The following is a 27,210-nucleotide window of genomic DNA, read 5'->3' on the forward strand; positions in this document are numbered from 1 at the left end:
ATCTGTGGAGGACAAGATGCTGCCCCACCATGTGGACGTCATACTCCTAACCCCCAGCTCCACACCCATCATCTCTGAGCTCATCTGAAACTCCCTGACTCCCATGCTTCCCCTGACATGGTACTCGCTGACTAGACACGTTAGATACCTAGGTATTGATTTGAATTTGGAGTTGTCGTTCATAAACCGTGTCCTCAAAAATCAAAAGGTTACTTTTGGTGAGGAAATCCTGGGTTGTGGTAAATGAGGACATGATTCTCACTACCATCCATGGTTTCCTTTTAACTTGGATCACACTGTCCTAAACTGGAACATCCATTTTTTTTTTTTTTTTTTGCCTTTCCCTTATAGGATGGCTTCTGTTGTATTTTTGTGTTTGTGTGTCTCCCCCCCATCTCCTCTCACCTGACTTTTTTTTTTTTTGAGGTACAGGGGCCTCTCACTGTTGTGGCCTCTCCTGTTGCAGAGCACAGGCTCCGGACGTGCAGGCTCAGCAGCCATGGCTCACGGGCCCAGCTGCTTCGCGGCATGTGGGATCTTCCCGGACCGGGGCGCAAACCCGTGTCCCCTGCATCGGGAGGCGGACTCTTAACCACTGCACCACCAGGGAAGCCCTCACCTGACATTTTATTATTTCACTTTTATTAAAGTACAGGAACCAAACTGGATACAAAATTCTCAGTGTAGTTGGATAATTATCTTGTTGATTTATTTTTTAAAAATTCTGGGGGGGTTTCCCTGGTGGCGCAGTGGTTGAGAGTCCGCCTGCCGATGCAGGGGACACAGGTTCGTGCCCCGGTCCGGGAGGATCCCATGTGCCGCGGGGCGGCTGGACCCGTGGGCCATGGCCGCTGAGCCTGTGCTCCGCGGAGGGAGAGGCCACAGCGGTGAGAGGCCTGCGTGCCGCAGAAAAGGGAAAAAAAAAATTCTGGGGGATGGGGAAACAGATATGATTCCATTTAGAGTGATTGTGAAAAACACTGTAAGTCCACTTTACCCCAGTTGAAAGGAAAACACCATGAAGGTTTGTGATGCCAAGAAAGCCAGCTCTCTGGTGTGTCATAAGCAGCAGTGTGAAGACAGAAGTGACACATCAGGGGCAGAAAGTTGTGCATACATCTGATAAAGCATTTGACTCTACAAAAATATTCAAGGGGTTTAGAAATGGTTAACGCTTGGCCCCAATATTGCTTTAGCAGGAATTGAGAAGAGTTAAAGATTAGCAAGAGAGAGAAGTTAAACTCAGGGACTTAACTGTTCTCTAAAGCTTTAATAGGGCTTATGAGTCTGATATAGTAATGGAGATGGAGATCACTGCTTTTGTCACTGCAGCAGTGATCTATTTAAAAATATAACCATAGTCGGGTGGAAAGGCACCTTGTCTTTGATCCACTTTTCCATGCCTTTTCCTTCACACCATACACCTTTAGCTTGGGAAGCACTAGGCATTGGTGACATGACTCCAAGTTGTGAAAAGCCAGGCCTTCTTGGTGACAGCCAGGGTTTTTCTTTATGGGAAGAGGGGCAGGAGTCCTCAGGGAGTGGTCTGGAGTGCCTGAGACCCTCCTCAAGGCTCAGATAGTGTGATTCTCTTCAGCCTATTTGAGACTGAGGAAGAAATGGGAAAGCTGTCAGGAAAGTTCTGGGTTTGAAGTACAGCAGAATTTCAGCGCAATGGAAATGACACTCTTGAATTCTGTTCTTCCATGGGAATTTGCTTCGCCTGCGCAAGGGCTGAGCTCTCAGGAGAACGCTAGTGAAGGGGAGTGTGAACTTGTGTGAATGTTTGCAGGCATGCAGATACCTAGTGAGTTCAGGTTGGGGCTTTGTGGTTGGGGTTAGGTGTGCCCTTCTGACACCGCTCCGGGTATAAAAGACAACATCGTGGTTAGATCTTCATCTGAATGAAACTGCACCCTGGTCTTTTCAGAAGCTGCAGGCACTGCAGTCCCACAAGGTGATGAAGTCCAACCTCGGGTCCCTGCAGGATGAGGAGCCCGAGGAACGACTCAGGCAGGCTCAGGAGCTCCAGGGCCTGAAGGAGAAGATGGAGATTCAGGTGAGCCGATGCCCCATGCCTTTCTTCCCAGAGCCAGGCGAGAACCATGCTGTCTTCCAACAGAGTTTGTCAGTTTTGTGCTATGGTTTAAAGGGAGTTGAAAGACATCAAAGTTCTATATTTTCAAACCTTCTGCCAATTCATGAAAGCATAGAGTAGGGTTCTTAGGGTTCTCAGGTGAGTCTGGTGACATACTTGTGTGCAATGTCAGATTTGCCTGGGAGTTTTTTCAAAATACATTCAGCCGTGTATCTTACTGGACACCCTTGCCCTCATTTTGGTTCCAACCCAGTTGAAAACAATTCTTAGAAAGTGTGACAATCTTCTGGCTTTGAAGATATTTGGCATGGCTCTAATGGTGTGACGTTAAATACTTAACAACCGGTTGTCTGGAACTAAAAGAGCTTTGATTTGTAGCATTTGCCATTTTCTGTGGTGTAAATCTTCCCACCATGGCTGATTTCATGCTGCTAATGTGAGGTCACTGGATATGGAACTGGGAAGACTTATGCACAACCTGCTGCCATGGGCTGGGAGGGGGCGGCCTGGCCTCCACTGGATGAACCTTACCTCAGTCCAGTTACATGTGGTCTGTGTCGCTGATAGTTCCATGGCAAGGAAGGGCAGTTGGCACAGTCGTTCAATCATGTTGTCCCGCTTCTGCTCTCCAAGACTGTTAAGAAAGAGCCTAGGGGCTTCCCTGGTGGCGCAGTGGTTGAGAGTCCGCCTGCCGATGCAGGGGACACGGGTTCGTGCCCCGGTCTGGGAAGATCCCACATGCCGCGGAGCGGCTGGGCCCGTGAGCCATGGCCGCTGAGCCTGCGCAGCCGGAGCCTGTGCTCCGCAATGGGAGAGGCCACAAGAGTGAGAGGCCCGCATACAGCAAAAAAAAAAAAAAAAAAAAAAAAAAAAAGAAAGAGCCTAACATTTAACTAGCAGAGGTGAAGCGTTTCCACGGCCTGATGTCTCAAGTTTCACATTTTTTAAAGCCGTCCTCTTTCTATGAACTCTTTCACATCCTTTGCCTATGTTTTCTGTTGATTTCCTTACCAATTTTGAGTTTGTAGAACGTATGGAAATTAACCAACCCTTTGTTGCTCTTGTTGTGGCTCTTTTCCCCTGTTTCCTAGTCATCCTTGAACTTTATCATGGTCTTGACCATACAAAATTAATAACGTTTATGTGGTCAAAATGATCAGGTTATCAGTCTTTTGTTTATGGCCACTCTGAGATTTAAAAAGAAAATAATCATGGGAATTCCCTGGCTGTACAGTGATTAGCACTCCATGCTTTCACTGGCAGGGTCCCCGGTTCGATCCCTAGTCAGGCAACTAAGATCCCACAAGCTGCGCAGTGTGGCCAAAAAGAGAAAATATTCCTGTGTTTTCTTTTTGTTAGTTTGTTTGCTCATTCATTCATTCATACATGTCACTTTATTGAGGTATGATTCACATGTAAAAAGCTGTGCGTATTTAATGTATGTAACTCATTGGATTTGGGGGTAAGTGTAGCCATATTTTGGCTATTGTGAATAATGCTGCCGTGAACAGGGGAGTGTGAGTATTTCTTTGAGATCCTGGTTTCAATTCCTTTGAATCAAAATCAAGAAGTGGGATTGCTGGATTATATGGTAGTTTTGTTTTTAATTTTTTTAATAAGAGGAAAACAAACAAGTTTATTAACATGTATACCTCATGGATACATGGGAGATTCCCCTGGGAAAATGAGTAACTCTTGGTTTTTAATTTTTTTGAGGAGGCTCCATACTGTTTTTCCATAATGACTGTATCAATTTACATTCCCACCAACAGTGTAAAATGTTTCCTTCTCTCCACATCCTTGCCAACACTTGTTATCTTTTGTTACTTTTAAAAATAATAGCTATTCTGACAGGTATGAGGTGATAATATCATTGTGGTTTGATTTGCATTTTTCTGCTGAATAGTGATGTTGAGCACATTTTCATATACCTGTTGACTATTTGTAGGTCTTCCTTGGAGAAATGTCTATTCAAGTCCTTTGTCCATTTTTAATTGGATTGGTTTTTGCTGTTGAGTTATATGAGTTCCTTGTATTTTGGATACTAACTCCTTATGAGATACATGGTTTGCAAATATTTTCTCCCATTCATAGGTCATCTTTTCATCAGTTGATGGTTTCCTTTGCTGTAAAGAAACTTTAGTTTGATGTAGTCCCATTTGTTTATTTTTGCTTTTGTTGCCTGTGCTTTTGGTATCATATCCAAAAATCATTGACAAGGGCTTCCCTGGTGGCGCAGTGGTTGAGAGTCTGCCTGACAATGCAGGGGACGCGGGTTCGTGCCCCGGTCCGGGTGGATCCCACATGCCGCGGAGTGGCTGGGTCCATGAGCCGTGGCCGCTGAGCCTGCGTGTCCGGAGCCTGTGCTCTGCAACGGGAGAGACCACAGCAGTGAGAGGCCCGTGTACCGCAAAAAACAAAAACAAAAACAAAAAACAAAAATCATTGACAAGATCAATGTCCCTGATTTCTTCTAGGAGTTTTAGGGTTTCAGGTCTTACATTTAAGTCTTTAATCCACTTTGAGTTGGCTTTTGTGTATGGTGTAAGATATTGGTCCAATTTCATTCTTTTGCAAGTGGATATCCATTTTCCCCAACACCATTTACTGAAGAGACTATTCTTTTCCTATTTTGTATTCTGGGTGCCCTTGTTGAAGATTTGTTGACCATACATATGTGGGTTTAATTTTGGATTTCATATTCTGTTCCATTGGTCTGTGTGTCTGTTTTTATGCCAGTACCATACTGTTTTAATTACTGTAGCTTTGTAATATAATTTGAAATCAGGAAGTGATGCCTCTAGTTTGTCTTCTTGCTCAAGATTGGTTTGGCTATTTGTGGTCTTTTGTGGTTCCACATGAATTTTAGGATTTTTTTTCTATTTCTATGAAAAATGACATTAAAATTTTGATACGGATTGCTTTGAATATGTAAATTGTTTTGGATAGTATGGGTATTTTAACAATATTCTTCCAATCCATGAGCATGAGATATCTTTTCATTTATTTGTCTTCTATAATTTATTTCATTGACATTTTATAGTTTTCACTGTATAGCTCTTTCACCTCCTTGGATAAATTTATTCCTATATTTAATTGATTTTGATGCTATTGTAAATGGGATAGTTTTCTTAATTTCTTTTTTGGATAGTTTGTTTTTAGTGTAGAGAAATACAACTGATTTTTGCATGCTGATTTTGTATCCTGCAACTTTACCAAATTTGTTTATCCTAACAGCTTTTTTTTTTTTTTGGTGGAGTCTTTAGGATTTTCCATTTGTAAGGTCATCGGTCATCTCATCTGCAAACAGATAATTTTACTTCTTCATTCCCAATTTGGATGCCTTTTATTTCTTTTTCTTGTCTCAGTGCTCTGGCTAGGACTTCCAGTACCATGTTGAATAAGAATAGTGAGAATGAACATTCTTGTCTTGTTCCTGATCTTGGAGGAAAAGTGTTCAGCTTTTCACTGTTGAGTATGATGTTACCTCTGGGCTTGTCATATATATGGCCTTTATTATGTTGAGATATATTCCTTCTATACACACTTTGATGAGAGTTCTTTTTTTATCATAAAAAGATATTGAATTTTGTCAGATGCTTTTTCTACATCTATTGAAATGATCATATAATTTTATCCTTTATTTTGTTAATGTAGTGTATCACATGTATTGATTTGTGTCTGTTGAACCATTCTTGTATCCTGGGGATGAATCCTACTTGATTATGTTGTATGATCCTTTTAATGTGCTTGTAGTTGGTTGAGTATTTTTGCGTCTATGTTCATTAAGGATATTGGCCTATAATTTTTTTTCTTGTAGTGTCCTTCTCTGGTGTTTGACAAGGGTAATACTGGCCTTATAAAATGTGTTTGGAGGTTTCTTCCTCTTCAATTTTTGGGAAGAATTTGAGAAGAATTTGCATTAATTCTTTAAACATTTGGTAGAATTCACCAGTGAAGCCATTCAGTTCTGGGATTTTCTTTGTTGGGAGATTTTTGACGACTGATTAAATCTCCCTACTCATTATTGGTCTGTTCAGATTTTCTATTTTTTTATGATTCAGTCTTGGTTGGTTGTATGTTTCTAGGAACTTGTCTATTTTTTCTAGGTTATCCAATTTATTGGTGTGTAACCATTTATAGACATCTCTTGTAATCCTTTGCATTTCTGTGATAACAGTTGTAGTGTCTCCTCTTTTATTTCTGATTTTATATGTTTGAGACTTCTCTTTTTTTCTTAATCTAGCCAAGGATTTGTCAATTTTGTTTATCTTTTCAAAAACTAACTCTTACTTTTGTTGACCTTGTCTGTTGTTTTTCTATTCTGTATTTCATTTATGTCTAATCTACTCTTTATTACTTCCTGCCTTTTGCTAACTTTGGGTTTAGTTTATTCTTCTTTTTCTAGGTCCTTGGGGTACAAAGTTAGGTTATTTATTTGAGATCTTTCCTTTTTCTTAATGTAAAATTTTATGACTGTAAACTTCCCTTGTAGAACTGCTTTTACTGCATCCCAGAAGTTTTGGTATGTTGTGTTTCCATTTTTGTTTGTCACAAGTTATTTTTTTGTTTCTCTTTTGATTTCTTCTTTGTTCAGGAATGTGTTGTTTCATATCTACACATTTGTAAATTATCCTGTTTCTCTCCTATTATTGATTTCTAGTTTCATAACATTGTGGTTGGAAAAGATTAACTTGATATGATTTCAAGCTTAAATTGGCAAGACTTCTTTTGTGGGCTAACGTGTGATCTGTCCTAGGGAATGTTCTTTGGGCATTTGAGGAGAATATGTACTCTGCTACTTGGACGGGATGTTCTATGTATGTCTGTTCAGTACACTTGGTCTATAGTGCTGTTCAAGTGCATTGTTTACTTATCGATTTTCTGTCTGGATGATATATCTATTGTTGAAAGTGGAGTATTGAAATCCCCTACTATTATTGTATTACTGTCTATTTCTCCCTTCAGTTCTGTTAATATTTGCTTTATATATTTAGGTGCTCCTATGTTGGGTGAGTATATAGTCGTCCCTCAGTATCCATTCGTAGGAGATTGGTTCCAGACCTGCTAAGTATACCAAAATTCTCAGATACTCAAGTCCCTGATGTTTTGCACATACTCCCATATACTCTACATCATCTTTAGATTACTTCTAATAACTTATAATACCTAATACAATGTAAATTCTATGTAACTAGTTATAAATATTGTAATACAATGTAAATGCTATGTAAATAGTTGCCAGCATGAGACAAATTAAAGTTTTGCTTTTTGGAACTTTCTGGAACTTTTTTCCAAATATTTTCAATCCATGGTTGGTTAAATCCATGGATGTGGAATACATAGATGTGGAACCTATGGATATGGAGGGCTGACTGTATATTTACAGTCATTATATCCTCTTGATGAATTGATCCCTTTATCAGTATGTAGTGACCTTCTTTGTCTCTAGTAACAGTTTTTGACTTAAAGTTATTTTGTCTGATATAAGTATAGGTACCCTGTTCTCTTTTGTTTACCATTTGCATGAAATGTCTTCTCTCCTCCCTTCAGTTTCAGCCTATGTGTGTCCTTAAAGCTAACCTGAGTCTCTTGTACACAGAATATAGTTGGATCTTTTTAAAAAAATCCATTTAGCCACTTTTGATCTTTTGGTTGGAGAATTTAATCCATTTAAGTTTAAAGTAATTACTGATAGGTAAGGATTTTCTATTGCCATTTTGTTAATGGTTTTCAGATTGTTCTGTAGTTACTTTGTCCCTTTCTTTTTCTCTTGCTCTCTTCATTTGTGAGTTGATGATTTTTTTGTCACAGTATGCTTTGGTTTCTTTCTCTTTATCTTTTGTATATCTGCTACAGGTTTTTTCTTTGTGATTTGTATTAGATTATATAAAACATCTTTTAATTACAGCACTGTTTTAAGCCAAAAACAACTTAACTTTGACTGCATACAAATAGTCTACACTTTTACTTTTCCTCCTCCACACCTCCCACTGTCCACAGGCTAACCAGTAGGATCTAAAGCTGGTGTTGAGATCCGTGTGCCAGTACCAAAAACCGAGTCAGCTGTGCTGATTCCCTCAGTTCTGGGTGGGGTGAGGCAGAAATGGGCCTCCTGGGCAGCATCCTTCAAGGCTGGGGCAGTTGGGTGCTCACTTGCTCTCACTTTCCCCATGGGAGAGATTGTGGGCTGAGTGGGTCTCTCTTGGCACTGAGCTGTGCCGCCTTGGGTGAGGGGTGACACAGGTGAGGTGAAAACTGTTCTTCTTCCCCTCTTCAGTGTGTCTATTCTTGGGGTTTTTTTCTTCACCGAGGTGCTGGGACCTCTCAGCTGGATTCCCAGGCTCCCATAAAGGTCTCATCTGTGGATGTTTTGAGAGCTGGAACCTCCTGGTCCATCATCTTGCTGACGTCACTTCCATGTTTTAAGTTGAAATCTTTGACCACCTAGAATTTATTTTTGTTTAAGATATGAAATAAGCATCCAAGTTCATATTTTTTTTCAGGCAGTTAACTACTTGTTTGAACACCATTTGCCAATAATCCATCTTCCCCCAGACTAAGATTCCATTTTTTCCCCATCTTTGTCTGGGTTTTCTACTACTCGTGTAGCTTTATAGTATATTTTAATATCTAGAGGGGCCCACTTGATAAGCATTTAATCTTTTTCAGAAAACAGAATGGAAGAGAAAAATGAAGGCATTGCAGGAAGAGCATGCAGCTCAGAAGAGAGAGGTAGGTCTCACTGGCCCGTTTTGGGGAGCCTGGTTTCCCACGACCTCCTCTCATCCTTCAGCTCCCCATCCTTTGCGCGCCCCCCCCACCTTGAACTGGTTGGCAGATAATAATTTTTTGCTGATACTGTTCCTGGCTGCTGACCCCCATCAATACACAGAGGGGTCAGCCGCCCGGACAGCAGCTTCCCTGGCAGGGAGCAGGGGCCTCCGGGCCTTCTCTTCTGAAACCAACATATCCTTTCTCTGTGGTTTCCTCTGCAGTGACCCCGTAAGGTGCTCCAAGGAGGGTTGTGCTGTAAAACTCAGAGAGCTACCTGGTCATTCTGTGTTTGGGCCCCCCTTTGAAACTCCAACCAGGAGAGACCCCGGTGGCTGTGGACCTCAGTGATAGTTCACAGGCAGCTCAAATGGAAGGGTTCAGACACTGAGACCAGTGGGCAGAGAGCAGCGGGCCTCAGGGCAGAGAAAACAGCTTCTCTAAAAATGTCCCTGATAAGGAGGCAAGTTGAGGAGGAAGCCGGTTAACAGGAGCCCCAGGTTCTGCTGCAGAAAGCTCAGAAGGTGAAGGTGCTTAGGTCTGAGTCTGGCGCAGGATGGATTCCCCCCATTCCAGTAATTCCCATCTGATGGGTTTATCTTATTTGAAACATTTAAAAATGGGAAATGCATTCAAGTTTGTTCCAAAAGCAGAAGAACTATATTAAGGTACATGGAGTAAAGTCTCACTTCCGCTCCGTTTCCATCTACCTGTCCCCGACACCCACCCCAAAGGTGACCACTTTTATTGCTTTCTTGTATTCTTCTAGAGGTTCTTTATGCAAAAATAAACAAATAGTGTCATTTTCTCTCTGCTCTTACATCAGAGGTTTTATTTAAAACTAAATAGTGTCATTTTCTCTCTGCTCTTAGACTGCATTTCCTTCACCTTTTGTCTTCACCTAAAAACATCCATTTGATGGTTTTCAAATGACCTCAACTTACCTGACTGTCCTTCAGTGGGTGGCATACCTCACAGGGAGCCTTTTGCCCTGACCTTAGGGGCCTGCATTCAATTCTCACTTCTCCTCAGGCACCACCTGAAATGTTCTCAAATGGGAAGAAAGTCAGTCTTGTTAGAAAGCCACCTGCCCAGGTCTGGAGACACTCCACCTGCTTCAGGTGAAACCCCGACCAGCGTTTGCCTACAGGTGCAGGCCCTGCAGGCACGGGGCACTCAGAGGTCCCTGCAGACATGTGACTGACCGACCATCCTGTGCCACCAGCTGCAGGAGCAGAACGAGAGGCTCCAGGCCTCCCTGTCTCAGGACCAGAGGAAAGCAGCTGTCCAGGCCCAGCGCCAGATCACCGCCCTCCGCGCCCAGCTCCAGGAACAAACCAGGCTCATCACCTCCCAGGAGGAGATGGTAGGTGTGTCCCTCCTCCCAGCCAGGACCTGGAGCCCTAGGCCTCTTCCCTGCGAGGATTTCCTTAGATTCTTCTGGACCTATCGGCACTAGCCTCAGGAGTCAGACTCTTTGAGGAGAGAGAAGAGTCCTCAGATTTGAGGGGCAGAAAGTGATGAGGATGCTGAAGTCGTGCCTGCTGTCCTGTGTTAGTGGGTTCACGGTACCACCAGAGACCGTGTGAGGGCCCACACCTGGTTGACACTTTGCTTATTCCTCCGTGTAAGCCTCACTGCTGCCCTGCAGGGTAGACATTACCTTCTCCCCATCTTCATCTGACAGATGATGAAACAGGCAGGAGAAGCTAAGCGCCTCACTCGAGTCCACACACGGCACGTTATAAATGACGGGGGTGAGATTCAAGCCTCGCCAGGCAGGTGGAATGCAAAGCGTGTGCCCCTTTCACTGTGTTCTCAGACATCATTTCTTAACTAATTCCTTTTTCATACATTGACCGCCTCTGATGAAGTTGTCAGGTAAACTAGTGGGATGAAAAGGTGTCACTCACTACGCACCCTCTCCTAGACCTGGCCCCTGTGACTCTTCATCTAATGCAGATCACCCTCTGCCCAGCCTGGGCTCAGCTCCCCCTCCTGAGCCCCAGGTCGGTGGAGATGAGTATCTGTCCCCAGCTGGGCCCTCCTGTGGCCTCAGGTCCTTTGCCATGGGTCTGATACCATCCTCCACACAGCTTCCCTGGGCCGAGCACCCACTGTCACTGTCTAATCCACTGTTCCTGTACCTCTTGCGTTTTGTGCCTTTCTGTTCTCCCAGCTATACTTCACTGTCACCATATCTTATTAACCCATGGCCCTGGTGCTTTTCTTTTTACTGTTTCTCCCCCAACACACTTAACTCTTCACAGCTGTGGCCGCCTCAGGTCCAGTCTGGAGGTTTCCTCCTTATGTCACCCAGAACTCTTGTTTGCACATGTTTCAGTTAGGAATCCACTGGCTAAACATAGCAGAATAGGTTAATGGGGGTTTATTCTTACTGTAACACCAGAAGAGGTGACAGTTGGTGGCCTTGGTTTAGCTGCAAGATTATGCCACTGGAAACCGAGACTCTGGTTTTTTTTTCTTTTTTTCTTTTTTTTAATTACCATCTTTAGCATATTGACTTTTGTTCTCATGCTTGACTCTCATAGTTGCAAGATGGCTGCCATAGCCCCAGCCATCACAGTCATATCCAATGGAAGCAGTTGATGAAAAGGCTCTTTCCCAAGACTTCTACTTATATTTTACTGTTCAAAGCTGTGTTATATGGGCAACTATAGTTGCAAGGAAGGTTAGAAAGGGAAAATTAGTTTTATACTTTCTAGGATAGAGGTAAGCAAAGGAGGAATAGTTAGAAATGGACGTTGGATGAGTCATTCATCAGTAGGTCATGAAAAACAACTCAAGCCTAAGCAGAAGAGGGGATTTGTCATAAGGGTAGACAGGGTGTCTCAGAGAGCTCGAGGCAGGGGTGCAGCCAAGTCTAGGAATGAACTGGAACAAGAGACATGAGTGTAGTCAGGAGTTTTCCTCTGCTGTGTGTCTCTGTTCCTCTCTCTGTATCTGCTTCGATGTTTTCTTTTACTCTGAAGGTCAGCTTCCACTCCATGTCTGCCCTACATGGCAAAACAAACAAGCAAACAAATAAAGAGTGACAACCAAAACTCAAACCAGTTGGCTGTCAAGAGCTCTTGAATTCACATGTTACCAGTCCAGAATTCTCTGCCCAAACCTGGCCGTGGTGTGGGGGTCTCGTTGCCACAAGGGGCTGTCCTGTCTGCAACTATGTGGAAGGAGGAAGAAGAAGCACTTCCTGGAAAAAGAGGGGTTGAGCAGAGAGTCGGTGACTGTCCGCATCATGCCTCCTGCCTCCCACGGGACACTCAGCTCAGATGCCCACATCGCAGGAGGGGAGTGTCCCTTGCCCTGGCTGATTTCCACCCATTAAACCGACAGTGCTGCCTGTGTGCCTGCCCCGCTCTGCTTGCGTGGGGCTCCTGCCCTTCAAACCACAGTCCCTCTCTGAAGAGGGGCATTGTCTCCTCACCAAGGGACAGTGGAGCATGGTGCCATCTCGGTTGCTGCTGGTCACCCTTGGTGCCATTGAGGGGCTGGGGCAGCGTACGCTGAGCTCCCTCCCGGTCCCAGTGGTTGGCATGGAAACACTGGCCGTCCCTTCCTCACAGAACTAGGCAGAGCCGCCGCTCACAGCAGCGCCCCCTGCTGGCTGTAACCTGCTCTGTTCCACATCTTTGCAGATCCAGACCATGTCTCTCAGGAAGGTGGAGGGTAAGTCTGTACAGGGAGACTTGTAACAATCGTGGCTATCGTCTTGACCTCTCCTGCTTCTTGTCCCCCACCAGTCAATGTATAGGACGAGGCTGTTGGCAGCAGCTCAGGGACCTGTAGCGTCAGCCTCTCTGGCTGGGTGGGGGAGGGTGAGAAGACATCGGTTTCTGGGACAGACAGGGCTCCAGCCCAGGTTTGTGCTGAAGGCGTTCCATGTAGCTGGCAGGGTTTCTTGCCTGGCCTGCTCTTCTCTGTAGGACGGTGGAGACGTGAGGTGGGAGCGGGGAGTGAGGATCTTGGGGGCAGTGACGGATGGGGCAGGCGGGGCTCCTGAACAGGCTCTTTCCAATTCACTGTGCCTGTGATTCAGTTCCATCCAGCTTTACCTTGTTTCCAGCGTGTAGCGAGTTGACCCCAAATCTCTGCGAATCTGTGTGAATGTGGTCTGTCTGGAGGGTGCGCCCTCCTCCCCTTGGGTACTCCAGCGTGCTGGTGTGCGTGCTTGTGTGCGTCCGACGGACACAGGCGCTGGCGTCTAAAGGGCGCCAGCAACCTACAGGGCACCGCTCCTGCTTCTGAAACCTGGCCCTCCTACTCCACCCCGCCTCCCCTGCCCTATGCCTGTAGCTTCCTTTCTGCCTCTCCTTGCAGACCCACACATCTCCCCCGTCCCCTGCCTCGAGGATACACATTTCTTTCCCAGCCTCACAACCAGTTCAGAGAGGCACTCTTCCTATAGCCTTGATCTCCTGGGTGCCGGGGCTGGGGCTGGGGTGTGTGCCATTCATAGGAGCTGTGTGCCATGGACTTCAAATCCATTGTCCCCATGATTTAACGTGGGGCGGGTATTATTGTCCTCACTTTCTGGATGAGGAGCCTGAGGCTTAGAGAAGTGCAAGGACTTACCGTGTCGTGTGCAGCTAGTTGGAGGGCAGAGCTGGAATGTGGACTCTGATCTTCCTGCCTCCAGGGTCCATGGTTGTGACCGCTGCTCCATCCTGCCTCTCTCTGCTAGAGAACCGACTCGAGGGCTTGCTGTGTCTGGCCAGCACTCGCAGGCTGTCCGGTGCTTTCCTCTAAGGCGGGGATGGGGTCCAAGGCATTGGAGACACTAACTGCTCCTGTTCTCCTCAGGGATCCGCAAGGGCCCGAAGGCTGTGGACACAGAGAAGGACTCTTCCGAGGAAGGTGAGGCTCCATTTTCTTCCCTGGGGGCTGCCCTCTTCATTGTTTAGTTTGTCCCTACTTAACTGGATCTGGCTACCTGAGGCTGGGGCAAGGGAACTAGGGACATGAAATAAATATTTCTTAAGCCCTTTGTGCTTGCCAGGCACATTACACGCAGGTACTAACGTGCAGCCTGCTGGTTCACCCAGGCTCAGAGAGGGTCAGTGACTTTCCCAGAGTCTCAGAGCCAGCAGGTGGTGGAGTCAGGATTTGGCGCAGTGTCTGCTGCATAGCCTGTCCCTGGTGCCTGCCCCACCGCTTCCCTGGTACTACCCAGAGCAGTTGGATGCAACGCAGCCAACTCCCTGCATTGGCTTAACATGACCTTTGCGGCTTTATTCTGCATGGCGAGCATGCTGCAGACGGATCACACAGGACCTACCTGATGTGCAGGAATCCTCCTCGGCGCCCTCCGCAGAGCCCTGGGTACCTGCTGCTTTTATTTACTCCGTTTGCCGAGCTCTCGACCAGATGTTTCCAGGGAATGCAAAGGAAAAGTGAAAACAATAGACTGTCCTGAGAGGGTCAGGAAGAAGGAGCTCCCAGGAAAGATCAGAGAGCTCACAGCCAACCTGCTGACCAGGGCTGCCTGCCCAGCCAGGCTGTGGTGCGACAATCCCAGAGCGATGACCCGACAGGCGCTCCCAGGAAAGGGTTTTATCGGTGTCACCAAAGAGTTCACCGTGGGGTGTTTTGTTTCTTAATGTAATAGTTTACTTTTGAGACGGTAATCCATGCTATTGACCAAAAAAAAAAAAAAAAAAAAAAAAAGAAGAAGGAAGGAAGGAAGGGAGAAGGAAATAAAAGCAAAAGGCTGCACAGTGAGAAGTAGGTCTCCCTCCTGCCGGGCCATCCAGTCTCCGCCCAGAGATTCCATTGTTAATGGTCGGTCACACATCTTTCCAGAGATACTTGGTGCAAACACAGGCCCATAGATGTATGCATTCTTTTCCTTTTTCCTAAACGGGAGCACAGTCTACCTATTTTTCTGTGGTTATTGCTTAACAACGTATCTGGGAAGTCACTTGCAATCCCTTTATGTAGAGCTGCTGCATTAATTTTTCAGGACTTCACAGTATTCCACTGGAGGGATGAACCTAAATGTACCTAATCAGTCCTCCGCTACCTCCCTCCCCACCCAGTGCGTTTAACCTTGGGATAGAGTAGCAAAAGTTAGAGTTACATGTAACCTTGAGTAACACAAGGTCCACAGTGGGGATGAACCAAATCCTCCAAGGGGGGCATAGAGTTCGAGGAGGGGGAGGCTGAGGAGGGCGAGTTAGGGAGACCTCGCCCCACCCCCTCCATGCCCCATCCTGTTGCAGGCAGGACCCAGGCCTTTGTCAGGCTGTGCTGTGCCTCTTCACTTGCTTGGCTACTTCTCCTAGTCCCAGACCAGCAGAGCAGCATCCCTTGGGAACGTATTAGAAATGCAAGATTTTCAGATTCTCGGCGCCATGCCACACAGACTGAATCAGAACTTCTGGGGCAGGGCCCAGCCATCTCTGTCTGCACCCGCCCTCCAGGGCATTCTGGGGCTTGCTCTAGTTTGAAGACCGCCGCGGGGCCCGCGGCTCTCTGCAACTGGCTGCCCACTAAGAATCTCCCAGGCTGCTGGTAGCTCTCTGGAGGACCATGCCAGTCCCCTACTACCTAAATCACAACACGCGGTGAGGGGCGTCCCAGGCATCAGTACTTAAAGCTCCACAGGTGATTTCAACATGCAGCCAAAATTGGGGCTCATGCCCTGTGCAAACTTTATGGAAGAGCGTCAACCCTGAGGGGCAGTGGGGGGCTTGTTAAAACACAGATTGCTGGGATCTACCTCCAGAATTTTTGGTTCAGTAGGTTGGACTGGGATCTGAGAATCTGCGTTTCTAATAAGTGACAGGTGGTGCCGATGCCGTGGCTCACACTTTGAGAACCACTGCTCTAGGACAGCTGGTTCTCAGGCATGGCTGTTGTTAGGTCTGGGGAGTTTCACAAATAGATCTTAAGGCCTGGGGCCCACCCTCTGAGATTCTGATATAATTAGCTTGGGATGGAGCCCAGGTGATTCAGATAGACAGCCAGGCTTAAGGCCATCGCCTTGACTGTGAGCTCCTTGAGGGTTTTCTTTAGTGTCCTCAGCACTGGCCTGTTCAAGCTCCGTATTACTTGTCAGTAAACGTCTACTGAGTGAATCAAAAGGCTGGTCCATCAGTAACCACAGTGGCCCCCGGCATTGGACCTGAAGAGCACTTCTGGGAGGCCTTCCCTGACTCACCGGGGATGGCCCCTTTGTAGCAGTTATCACATTTTATTGTAATTGCCTATTTTGTTACCCGCTGGGTCGGTATTTCTCAAGGTGCAATCTGTGGCTCACCTCCATCAGAATCATCTGGGCAAGTTAAAATGCAGATTCTAGGGCCCTTCCCCAGACCTATGGCATCAGACTCTCTGGAGGATGGGGCCAGGGAATGTGCACTTTAAACCCAGGCAATTCTGATGTATACAGTTGGAGGGAGAACGCCTGATTTAGGCAGTAAACCCAAGGGGAACAGGGAGCTATCTGTCCACCATATGTATATGTATACATACATCATGCATGTAAGCCAAATCATTATGTTGTAAACTTAAACTTATACAGTGCTGTATGTCAATTATATCTCAATAAAACTGGGGCGGGGGCGTGAGGCGTGAAGACCAGAGCCCAGGGAACAAACTGCTGTCAGGACTCAAGTGTGAGTCAAAAGCCTGAAATCTCTCAGTTAACCTGGGACAGGACTGAGCCAGATCTTGGAGGTCCAGACCGGCAGGGGATGAGGATCCTGAAGGTGGGTAGGGGGTCTGCAGCAGTGGTTCCCAGGAGGAGAAGGACCCAGGGATGGACACTCAGGGGGGACTGGTGGCCCTGGGTGCACAGGCTGGGGACCAGGATCCCTGGCTGAGTGCGGTGTGGCTTTGGGAGTAGAGGTTTCGGGCACCCAGGCTGACCTTGGTGGTTGTCTTGTGCTGCAGAGCTGGAGGACTCCCGCGGTGGACGGCAGAAGGTGCTGGTACCTCTCAGTCGAAGCCCCACCTTGCTGAAGCAGTTCAGGCCAGTCCTGGAGGACACCCTGGAGGAGAAGCTGGAAAGCCTGGGGATAAAGCGAGTGAGTTCCAGGGCCTGTGTGGCAGGGCCGGTACCTACCGTTTAGACACAGGGCATTCTTAAACTGACAAAGGGTCGACTGTTCTTTACATTGTAAGCTTATTCGTCTTATTTGTTCCAGTGGGGCACCTTTGGTATCCAGGAATATAAACCTGCACAGCTGGCACTGTGGTCTCTTCTGTTTCCTCCAATGGCTTCCTGAGATGTCACCCTGTGTCCTGACTTCTCCGTGCTCTGCACTCTTGGCTACTTTCTTCTGCGTCTCTATTTTATTGTCATTGTTCACATATTCAACAAATATTTATTGAGCACCTTTGTGCTAAGTAGTGTACTAGATGCTGAGAATACAGTGATGAATTAGACAGAACTGACAATTTTTTTCATCGAGTTTACAAATGGTAGGGAACTCGGGTATTAAACAATGGTTGTCCAGAAATTTAATAACTTACCATTGTGAGAAATACTCTGCAAGAGAGGTATCGGATGCTATAGGAATGAATAATAAGGGGATGTGCCTTAGCCTGAAGGTCCAGGTGTGAAGGTGGACAATATGTGGATATTACTTTGACAGATTACTCCTCTCCAACTGGATAGAGTCTCAGTGGAACTATCAAACAAGATGTTCCATCTTCTCCTGGACAAAGGGACTATATGTGCCCCAAAGGACTGTGTCTCTGTTTCTGACAGAGGGAATTTAATTGGCTCAGTGTGGCCTTTGGAGGGGCCCCTGGGGTGAAGTGTCCATGATTGGTGGCACACGTGGCCATGCCCACTCAGCAGGTGGCTGTGGGTGGAGCAGGCTCTGAACACTCTGGTACAAATTAGCATTTGAACACCATTGTCCCTACATGCCCGTGTTCAACCAGAGTATGCATATTATCATGAAAGGCATTATTTTTGGCTGCATTGGGTCTTCATTGCTGTACGCGGGCTTTCTCTAGCTGTAGTGTACAGGCTTCTCACTGCGGTGGCCTCTCTTGTTGCGGAGCATGGGCTCTAGGCGCACGGGATTCAGTAGTTGTGGCACGTGGGCTCATTAGTTGTGGCTCGCGGGCTCAGCGGTTGTGGCTCACGGGCTCTAGAGTGCAGGCTCAGTAGCTGCGGTGCATGAGCTTATTAGTTGCTCCGCAGCACGTGGGACCTTCCCAGAGCAGGGCTCAAACCCGTGTCCCCTGCATTGGCAGGTGGATTCTCAACCACTGTGCCGCCGGGAAAGCCCAGTGACATCTATTATTAAAAAACACACCTTGTTATCAAAGCAGCTGAGCATCATATCGTTGAGAATACTATGTGTATAGAGTAAAATAAGAAAAAAAATAGACACCTAGGTTTAATTTAGTAAGGATGCCCCTAATCACTGACTGTTTTCAACTACTGCTCAATCTAACTCTGGCCTTACGTTCAGACTTAATTAAACCATTTCTTTCTAACCTTAAATGATTTCTCATGGGCTCTAGGTGGATGTCAAAAGCCCAAGCAAGTTCCAGTAGGTTTTGGAAGGGTGCCTGGCTTTTTTTTTTTTTTTTTCGCGGTACGCGGGCCTCTCACTGTCGTGGCCTCTCCCGTTGCGGAGCACAGGCTCTGGACGCGCAGGCTCAGCGGCCATGGCTCACGGGCCCAGCCGCTCCACGGCAATGTGGGATCTTCCCGGACCGGGGCACGAACCCGCGCCCCCTGCATCGGCAGGCGGACTCTCAACCACTGCGCCACCAGGGAAGCCCTTGGCTTTGTATTTTTGCAGTTGATGTTTTCAAATCTTGTTAGCCATGGAGGGCAATGTGTCCAGCATAACGATAGTGCCTGGGGTACAAAAAGGAGCAAGCCATGGTCTCCCCACTGTAGGATTCTGTCGGGTGGGGGAGACGCATGTCCCACCTAAGCCTGTATGCTTGATGTCCTTGGACTGGTGCGTAGCCCCTTTGCACCATCCTGCTGTGTGTGCTTTGCTGGGGCCCCCAGGTCCTAGCCCACCTTGCTTTCAGTAGCCTGCTCGCCCTGCTCTAATGCTCAGCTCCTCTCTCAGAAGCACCGGCACTGATCCCAGTGACTCCCAGGCCAGCAGCAGCTTTGAGAGGCTTAGGGCAGGAGAAGGGTAGCCCCTCTCCAGAGGGAACCTCTGTGGTCTTCCAGGATGCAAAGGGAATCCCTGCTCGCACCCTCCGACACCTGGAGTCCCTCCTGCGAGCCCAGCGGGAGCAGAAGGCCGGGAGGTTTTCTGAATTCCTGAGTCTGAGGGAGAAGCTCATCAAGGAAGCCAGCAGCAGAGTGAAGGAGGAGAGCCAGTGGAACAGGGACCCGGTGTCCCAGCCAGACGGCGAGGCTCCAGGTGAGCTGGCGAGTGGGCTCGCCCGGGGCTGTGAGCTGCGAGGGTGCAGGCTTGTTTGCGTAGAAGGGGGTGCGTAATCCCCCCGTCCACACCCAGGGCTTTGCTCTGAAGGGCCAGACGACAGGGTCCTCCCAGGTGGCTGAGTCCAAAAGTCTTCTGCTGGAAAAACAGAATCTGTGGATGGGGTGGGGTGGGCACCAGCGTCCCTCAGGGAAGCAGAGGAGAGCCAGGACCAGAGCTGTGCTCAGCCCTGAGCTGGCCCTGCTCCGACGCGCCGCCCCCTTCAGCAGCTTAGCTCTGCACTGTTTTACTTGCTTGGACCACAGGTTGAGCTTTGCCGCAACAGAGAGCAGCCCATTCTGTTTGTGGCTCTGTAAACCAGGCCTGTCGGCACAGAGGCTGCGAGTGGAGGCAAGGATCCGTCAAATGAATACTCGGCTCTGGGGCAGCGGTTGGGCCAGTTTGGCAGGCGGACAAGTCCTCAGAACTTAGATGTCTCCTGGGCCGGGTCCAGCCGCTGCTTTGTCCCTGGAATTTGTGATAAGGAAAAGCCCTGTGGGTCTTGTGGAGGACTGAAGGATGTGGGCGAGGACCCTCCGCGCTCTGTTCTCAGGGCACGCGGGGAGCAAGGGAACTGTGTTCTTTGGCTCAGGAGCCCCCATCTCTAGATTCAGATCCACAGGCCGGGTGATGCCCAGCTCCTTTCGGCCATGGACGTGTGCAGCCAGAGGAACGTCACTTCTGCTGTCTCCTTGTGTCCAGGCAGGCCCCAACCTGAGCTCTGTATGCAAAGGAAGTTTCCAGAGTGTGGTCCACACATCTCTGGGGGTTGTGAGGGTTGATTTTAGTTGGTACGTGAATCAGTAATTTCAAGATTTAATCTTTATTTTTCTTCATGTACATTGGAAAAATATTACTAACGTAGCAGTCCTGAGAGCTCATGGAAACTATTACTTGCATAAGTATGAAGTGGGTACTTTATGTTTAAAAGTGGTGTCATTTTCTATAAAAATGTTAAATAGAGAACAGGACCGTTGCTTTGAGAATATGGTGAAAATTGTGTCGATGATCTGGGTAACTCTGTCGTATTTGGTTTAAACTTCGGGCCTTAAAAGCTCTAAGGAAAGGATAGTTTTTAGTCTTGTACAGAAATCTCAGAGCGAAGGGTATTTGTCCTGGTTGCTCACCTGCCTTTCACAGAACCCTCTGCCTCCAGTGCTCACTCACTCCTAATTTGTTTAATTGAGTGCAGTGTTTACTGAGGTTGACCTGGGCCGCGGCCTGCTCCCTCAGCTGGAAACCAGCCAGCACTAGGTGATGTGCCAGGGCCAGGCACCGGCTGGGGCAGCTCGGAGGAGCGGGGACGGGCCCCGAGGGAGGGTGAATGGAAGCCCCTCTGAGTCCCGGTTTCCAAAAGAGGAGAAAGTTTTCTTGCTCTTCAAGGTGCTCCCCTGCTGGGTCCCCGAGCCTGGAGTGGGAACCTCCCCTGGCCCCCGCCTTCTGTCTCCGCTTCCCTGGCCTCGGGTCCTGCCTTCTCCAGGGCCCGTCACTGACCTGTGAGATGAACACTGTTCTCTCGGCATTTCGTAGGCCTCCTTCCAGCTCTGCCCCCACGTGTTCTCTTTCTAGGCCCCATGAGTGCTGTACGAAAGCTCACCTCCCGTCTCTGCTCAGAGGATGCCTCTTTTTTTTTTTTTTTTAATCATTTTGGTTTTTAGATGTTAGGGGTAGGAGTTTATTAATTCATTAATTTATTTTTGCTGTGTTGGGTCTTCGTTTCTGTGCGAGGGCTTTCTCTAGTTGCGGCAAGTGGGGGCCACTCCTCATCGCGGTGCGTGGGCCTCTCACTATCGTGGCCTCTCTTGTTGTGGAGCACAGGCTCCGGACGTGCAGGCTCAGTAGTTGTGGCTCACGGGCCTAGTTGCTCCGCGGCATGTGGGATCTTCCCAGGCCAGGGCTCGAACCCGTGTCCCCTGCATTAGCAGGCAGATTCTCAACCACTGCACCACCAGGGAAGCCCCAGAGCATGGCTCTTTTGTTTTGGGGCAAAGCCGCGGGGTGCAGCCAAGGCAGAGGCAAGAGCCCTAGATTTGGGGCGACTGACCACCTGGGTTTGCATCTGCCGCTGACTTCCACAGAATCGTGGGTCTTGAGCAAGTGTTCCTGAATCCCTGGAAGCCTGTCTGGGGCTAAATGGATGTTGGATGTAAAGTGCTTAGCTTGGTCTGTGCATAGTAACGGTAGCTGTTGTTATTTTCCCTCAGCACGTTCACTCTCCTTTCAGTTTACTCTTTCCTAGAAACCCCACTTCTGTGTAAATGCATTCTCCGAGAGCTGTGCATTTTGAACCGTCTTTTCAAACTTCGAACTACAGTAAGAAATGCATTTTATGCTGTGGCTCAGTCCACACGTGTAAGAGTTTGATGAAACAGTACTTACTCGGACTCCCTGTGATGCACTTTCTCTCCCCTTCTCTTCCCATAAAAAAACTGCCAATCCTGCGTTACTGCCCGCCCCTTGTGATTCGAGAACTGGAGGGGCTGTATCGAATTGCCTGCCTTAAGCACTCCTGCACAGCTGAGTTCTGGGAGGCGGGTGTGTGGATCTCGATGGCCCAGGTGGTCCACCAGCGCCCTCTGGCGGCAGCAGAGCCTTCCTGCAGGGCTGCCTGCACTCCAGCGGCAGCCGCTTGGGTTGGGTAGGGAGGGGAGTAGGTGGCCTTGGCGAGGCCAGCTTCTAGGATTGTGTCGGGGGAGCTGCAGACACGTTGGACCCTCTTCACACCTGCTGCCTCCCGCGGGTCTCCCGACACGATGCCATGACCCTGGAACACCAGCTGCTCTCTTGGTCTCTGATGAAACCGTGGGTCCCGGCCCCAGGTCTGGCCAGCAGCAGGACACTTGGGGTGGGGGAAGTTATTAAATCCGCTCTGATTATTACGGGACTCTGCACGGAGTGACTTGCCCATTTCCCGTGTGTGGAGCCTCTTTCTGCATCCTCTCGGGCTCGAGGGCCCAGATGGGTATGCTCTGAAACTCACTCTTACCTGTGTTTCTAGTCAAAAGCCAGCAGAGCACACCGGTCACCAAAGACGCCCAGCCAAAGGCCAGGACCCTGCACGTGGCACAGTCATCCAAGCCGGCAGAGTCCCCCGTGTCACCTCTTCAGAGCCGTGGCAGCCACGGCCCGGGCCTGGCTCAGGGGCCCACCCCTACTCCTGGCTCCAGAGCGCCTGGACCCTCCAGCACCCCGCCTTCCCTGGGGCCCGGGCTGAGGTGAGCCGGGCTCTGTGCTCTCCCCAGGTCTGTGGTGTGGCTCCCGCCCTGTCCTGGGCCCCCCACAGGCTTCTGCAGACAGGGGAGGGGCGGAGGCAGAAGCGAACAGGAAGGGCCTCAGGTGCGGTCCAGCCCCAGCTCCCATGAGGAGACCGGGGTCCTTTGCTCCCAGCCAGGACACACCTACCCTCCCCTGTCCGCAAGCCTCGGTTGCCACGCTGGAGGGGCTGGGTCTTCATCTGCTCACGGAGGAGCTGGTGTGGCTGCCACTCTCCAGATGACTCCTGGCTGGCGTCTGGGCCCAGGGAGGGAGCGGGGCTGGCTCTGGGCAAAGCAAACAACCTTGCAAGTGGTGAAGTGTGGCGTTGAACGTCTTCCTTCCGGCCCACACGTCGCCCGTTTCTTCTTTTCCTCAGCAGTACGTCCCCGTTCAGTTCTGAAGAGGACTCGGAGGCAGATGCCGGCTCTCATGCGTCCCTCCAGACCCTGAGAGTTCCTTCAAGGATGGGGCCCCGGCCGCAGGATGACTGGGCCTGGTCTGACACCGAGACCTCAGAGGGGAGCGCCCAGATGCCTGGCAAGAGCTCAGGTGGGCTGGCTTCCTCAGGAGAGGAAGGTTTTCTTATAAAAATGTTAAGAGGCTTGTAGCTTCTGGCTTCAGTTGCATTTTCTAGCCAAAGAGGAAAGGATATGGAACTTTTGTCTTTCCAAAGTCAGTAGGTGGAAGCGCTGGGGTGTAAGCCCAGCTCTATCTGCCAGGTCCACAGTGTCCATGGATTCTGCACTACTTCATCTTGTCCACAGTGTGTTCCAAGCCTGCCAATCCTTCGACCACCAGAACCAGATCTCTGGAGAAGTACTCACCACCTGCCAGGCGAGATGATAGGGTGTAAACATCTAGGAACCGAGAATCTGGAGTCCTCGGACACGCTTCAGCCTCTGTCACTTGCTCCCTACATGTGCTTGTGTGAAGGGTTTCGGTTCCTTTGTTGTAAAATGAGGTTTCCGGACAAGATGGGTAATGAGGGGCGAGATACACATTAGGCCCTTAACCATCAGTTTTTGAATGAATCAATGAGCCGAGGGCTGTCCTAGCTCCGGACCTTTGTTCAGGCCCCAGCTGTTTGAATCCCGCAAGTCCGTGGCTAGCTCCCTGCTTCTTGGCCAGTCCTGAGGTCTGGACATCCACCTTGCTCTCCCACGTCACCAGAGTCCATTGATCACGTAGTCACTGCTTAGCCTCCTTCTTGCGTGGAGTCCACAGAAAGCGTGTCTGGCCCGCAGCCCTCCTGTGGAATTTATATTGATGACATTTCTTCGTTTCTCTGCGAAGGTGTTGGAGGAGGAACTGAACGTTAGTCTTGCAGTTCATGTACCAACTGAGCAGGGATTCCTCCCGGCCTCCCGTTGAGAGGGAAGAGCAGCTTCCTAAGCCTGTGTGCCCAGCCGTGTCCTTAAGTGCACAGCACACTTACAGGATGTTCCAAGCACACGCCGGCCTGGGCCTCTCTCTCTTTGCCCCTCTTTTACTGTTTTTGCCCCTCCTTCTTCCTCTTGACCCTTTTCCACGCTCCCTTTATCCACACCAGAGCCTGGATGTGACCCATAAGGATGATGCATTCAGACTCCGGGCTTTTCCCTCTGGTTGCCTTCCAGGTACACTGGTGCGGTCGATGGTCAGACGTCATGAGAAGCAGCTGGAGGCTTCGGCCAAGAAGCCTGCTGGAGAGGTCAGTCTGTTCTCCAAGCCCAATGCCGGGCCACAGAGGGCTGCTGTGCCAGGAGGGAAGCCCCAGGTAGGCTGTAGGACCTTGGAGGCTACCCTGCAATTCCCTACAGAGCCAGCTCTGAGTTTGGGGGCCTGGGGTGGGGGCTGAGGGAGGGTCCAGCGAGCATCACCCTGGGCCCTGGTGTGACACTGCGGGTGACCTCACTGTCCCCTCTGCCCTTGCACAGGTAGAGGGATGGCCACTTTCCAATGCTTGTTGTTTCATTATACGAACAACCGCTCAGTGGGTTGTGTCTCCGGGCCACTCACGCTCCCACTTCCTGCCTCTGATGGAGCCTGGACCCAGCTCTGTGTCTGGCTTCCTGCAGTAGCTGCTCTCTTCCGGCTCCACCTCATCTCACAGCCAACCCCTCCCGCTTCCTTCAGGCCCCGAGGACCCCAGCGCAAGGCGTGTGTGCAGAGCAGATTGCTTCACAGGGTGGGGTGTTGGAGTAGCATCACACAGCACATCAGAGTAGGCCACAACACACAATGGGGATATTTAGACTAAATATTCAAGGCCATGCCTCATCACTAAGAATGTCTTGATGGCCTTGCCTCTCTCAGGCTCCAGCTGCCATCAGATTTAGAACTCAGATGCCCAGCCTCCCAGACCATTCCCGTCAGGATGTCCTCTTTGCTGCCCGCCCCCCATCAGGGAACAACTTCCATATTCCTGTTGCTGTCTTAGGCAGAAACATTTCGAGCTCTTGTACTTTACACTCCTTTCTCAATCAAGAAGATGCACCCTGGGATGCTATTGCCCTAAAATTCAGAAAGAGTGGGCCATCCCTTTTTGGTTCTCCCTAGCATACTCCCCCAACCCCAAATACCTACCTTGTACTACATAATACGCTTGGTTTATTATGCAGCCCATGTGTGTTTGCGAGTAACGAGTCTAAAGGATTTAAAAAGTATTCATCCCTTTTCCCATGTTGTGAAAGAACACCCACAGCCCTAAGCAGTTTGAGGCACTGCTCAGAGCCTGCTTGCTGCCCGGGCCCTGCTGGTTTCTGATTGGTTGGCCTTACGTTCCAGGCAGATGGCCTGGGCACTGAGAGCTCTGGGGGGGTGACCGTGGCTCTGGTTCCAGGACAGCCTGGGACCTTGGTCCACTCTGGGCTCCTCAGTTGGCCCCAGCCCAGACCCTTTCCAGGCCGAAAGATTCCTGGCACTTCGAGTTGCCCTCATGCTCCTGTGGTCAGAGTGTTTCCCAGCCCCTAGACAAGAAGTCTGGGGCAGGTGGGGTGGGCGTGTTAGCCCCTGGTGCATCAACTCAGGAATTTGGAGCAGTTGAGGCTCTAGGCTTCCAGATCCATCACTGTGGGCAGTTAAAAAATCTGGACAAAGTTTAAATTACAACAAGAGCAACCTGCTCTGCTACCGGCCTCTCCAAGGAGCTTGCCTTGGTGTGGCCAGTGGAATCTCAGGGGTGTTTGCATTGCTGTGACCCCAGGTCTCTGAAGCAGGTCCTCAGGGAAGTGAGAAGGCAGGAGGAGAAGCATCCCCCTCCTGCTTTCTTCCAAATCCGCATTTTGTCCCCATGTCCGTCCTGCACGTCCATCCTCCCTTGTCAGATGCATCTTCTTCTCCCCCTCCTCTCCCTGCAGCTTTCTGAAGATGAGAGTGACTTGGAGATCTCTTCCCTGGAAGATCTCCCCCAGGACCTGAACCAGAGAGAGAAACCAAAGCCCATGTCTCGCTCGAAGCTCCCAGAGAGGATCGGTGCCAGCTCCTGGAGCCCTGGTCAGCCCCGGGTCCCTGGCTGGTGATCCTGCCCCAGAGCCTGGCAGCCAGAGGCGCAGCCTTGTCGCCCAGCTGGGTGGGGCTGGCTCACGGTCCACCCCCACAGATGGGGCTGCTGGGCCTCTTGTCTTCACCAGTAACCGAGAGGTCTTCTCCCCTGGAGGGAAGCAAAACAGAAGATGGATATGATCTCTTCCTCCCCCTGTGAGGGGCCCTGGCAGCGCCCCTGGGTCCCAGGGCTTGAGAAAGGGTTGTAACGGGACCTCAGAGCAGCATCCTTCCTCCACCTCCACGTTCACTCCAGACTGAAAGGAAACACCTGGTCTCTAGTCCGGAGCGTTTTGTAAACCTGCAGAAACACTGTAGAGATGGGTCTTTTATGGGGTCCTTTTGGGGACTTAGGCCTGAGTCAGTCATTCACTGATTGACCCAAAGCCATTTACTGAGGTCCTCCAGCCTCTCACTGCTGAGTTGGGGTAGAGGCAGAGATGGGGGGTGAAAAGTACAGGGTCATAATCTGTTGACAGAGATTAGGATGCTATGGGAGTGCAGACAGTGCAGCCCGGGGTGACCTTGGAGAGCTTCCCAGAGCTGCTGTCTGGCAGAGCCTGCTCGTGGGTGGGAGGGAAGGAGGGCCTCATATCCCCAAAGAACCACAAATTAAAATTTTGATATTATTTCTAAAATTGGGTTACGTATATAACTACTGTATTTTTTTTTAATTTGAAAAGCATTAATTTATTATATGTAAACCTTTAAATACAGCACAATGTTTCTCAGTCTCTGGTATTTCTTCCTATTTTTGGCGCTTTAGCAGGGGCTGGAGCCATCTGTACCCCAACTGTGTCAGTTTACGACCTTTGGGGTGCGGTTGCCAAAATGGAGATAGGATTGCAGTTGGTTTGCTGGGGAGTCACACCGGCGGAGGAAGCCGGATCGGGCAGGGAAAGCGCTCACGTGCAATGCAGGTCTGACCCCTGTGGGAGAAGGGAGAGGGGGAAGCAGGAGTGGGGAGGGGGAGCCCCAGACCGCCTTGCGGCTGACATCTCCACCAACCCTGTGGGAGCTCCGGAGCAGGCACTGCCCACCAGGAGTCCCCACTGGGCAGGAATGGCCAGGACCTCGTGCCCCCAGCCAGCTTGGCCATTGGCTGGGGTGCCCAAGTGAGTGAGA

General features: G+C 49.4%; 1 protein-coding gene across 3 annotated transcripts in view; it reads left to right on the forward strand.

Moving 5' to 3' along the window:
• Positions 1-26,799, forward strand: part of DZIP1L (DAZ interacting zinc finger protein 1 like) — a 48,792-nt gene extending 21,993 nt beyond the window's left edge. For 2 of the 3 annotated variants that reach the window (XM_081236109.1, XM_081236107.1), the window contains 11 exons: positions 1,931-2,059; positions 8,771-8,833; positions 10,098-10,238; positions 12,532-12,562; positions 13,697-13,750; positions 16,790-16,923; positions 19,053-19,248; positions 22,307-22,523; positions 22,940-23,112; positions 24,180-24,319; positions 25,902-26,799. In XM_081236109.1, the coding sequence (XP_081092235.1) occupies positions 1,931-2,059; positions 8,771-8,833; positions 10,098-10,238; positions 12,532-12,562; positions 13,697-13,750; positions 16,790-16,923; positions 19,053-19,248; positions 22,307-22,523; positions 22,940-23,112; positions 24,180-24,319; positions 25,902-26,063 (1,440 nt within the window). In that variant the 3' untranslated portion in view covers positions 26,064-26,799. The remainder of the gene's footprint in view (positions 1-1,930; positions 2,060-8,770; positions 8,834-10,097; positions 10,239-12,531; positions 12,563-13,696; positions 13,751-16,789; positions 16,924-19,052; positions 19,249-22,306; positions 22,524-22,939; positions 23,113-24,179; positions 24,320-25,901) is intronic. The other variant, XM_081236108.1, reaches the window with a different exon arrangement.
• The last annotated feature ends 411 nt before the right edge of the window (positions 26,800-27,210 follow it).

Source organism: Mesoplodon bidens (assembly GCF_964165515.1).
Source record: "Mesoplodon bidens genome assembly, chromosome: 5".
NCBI classification, from domain to species: domain Eukaryota; kingdom Metazoa; phylum Chordata; class Mammalia; order Artiodactyla; family Ziphiidae; genus Mesoplodon; species Mesoplodon bidens.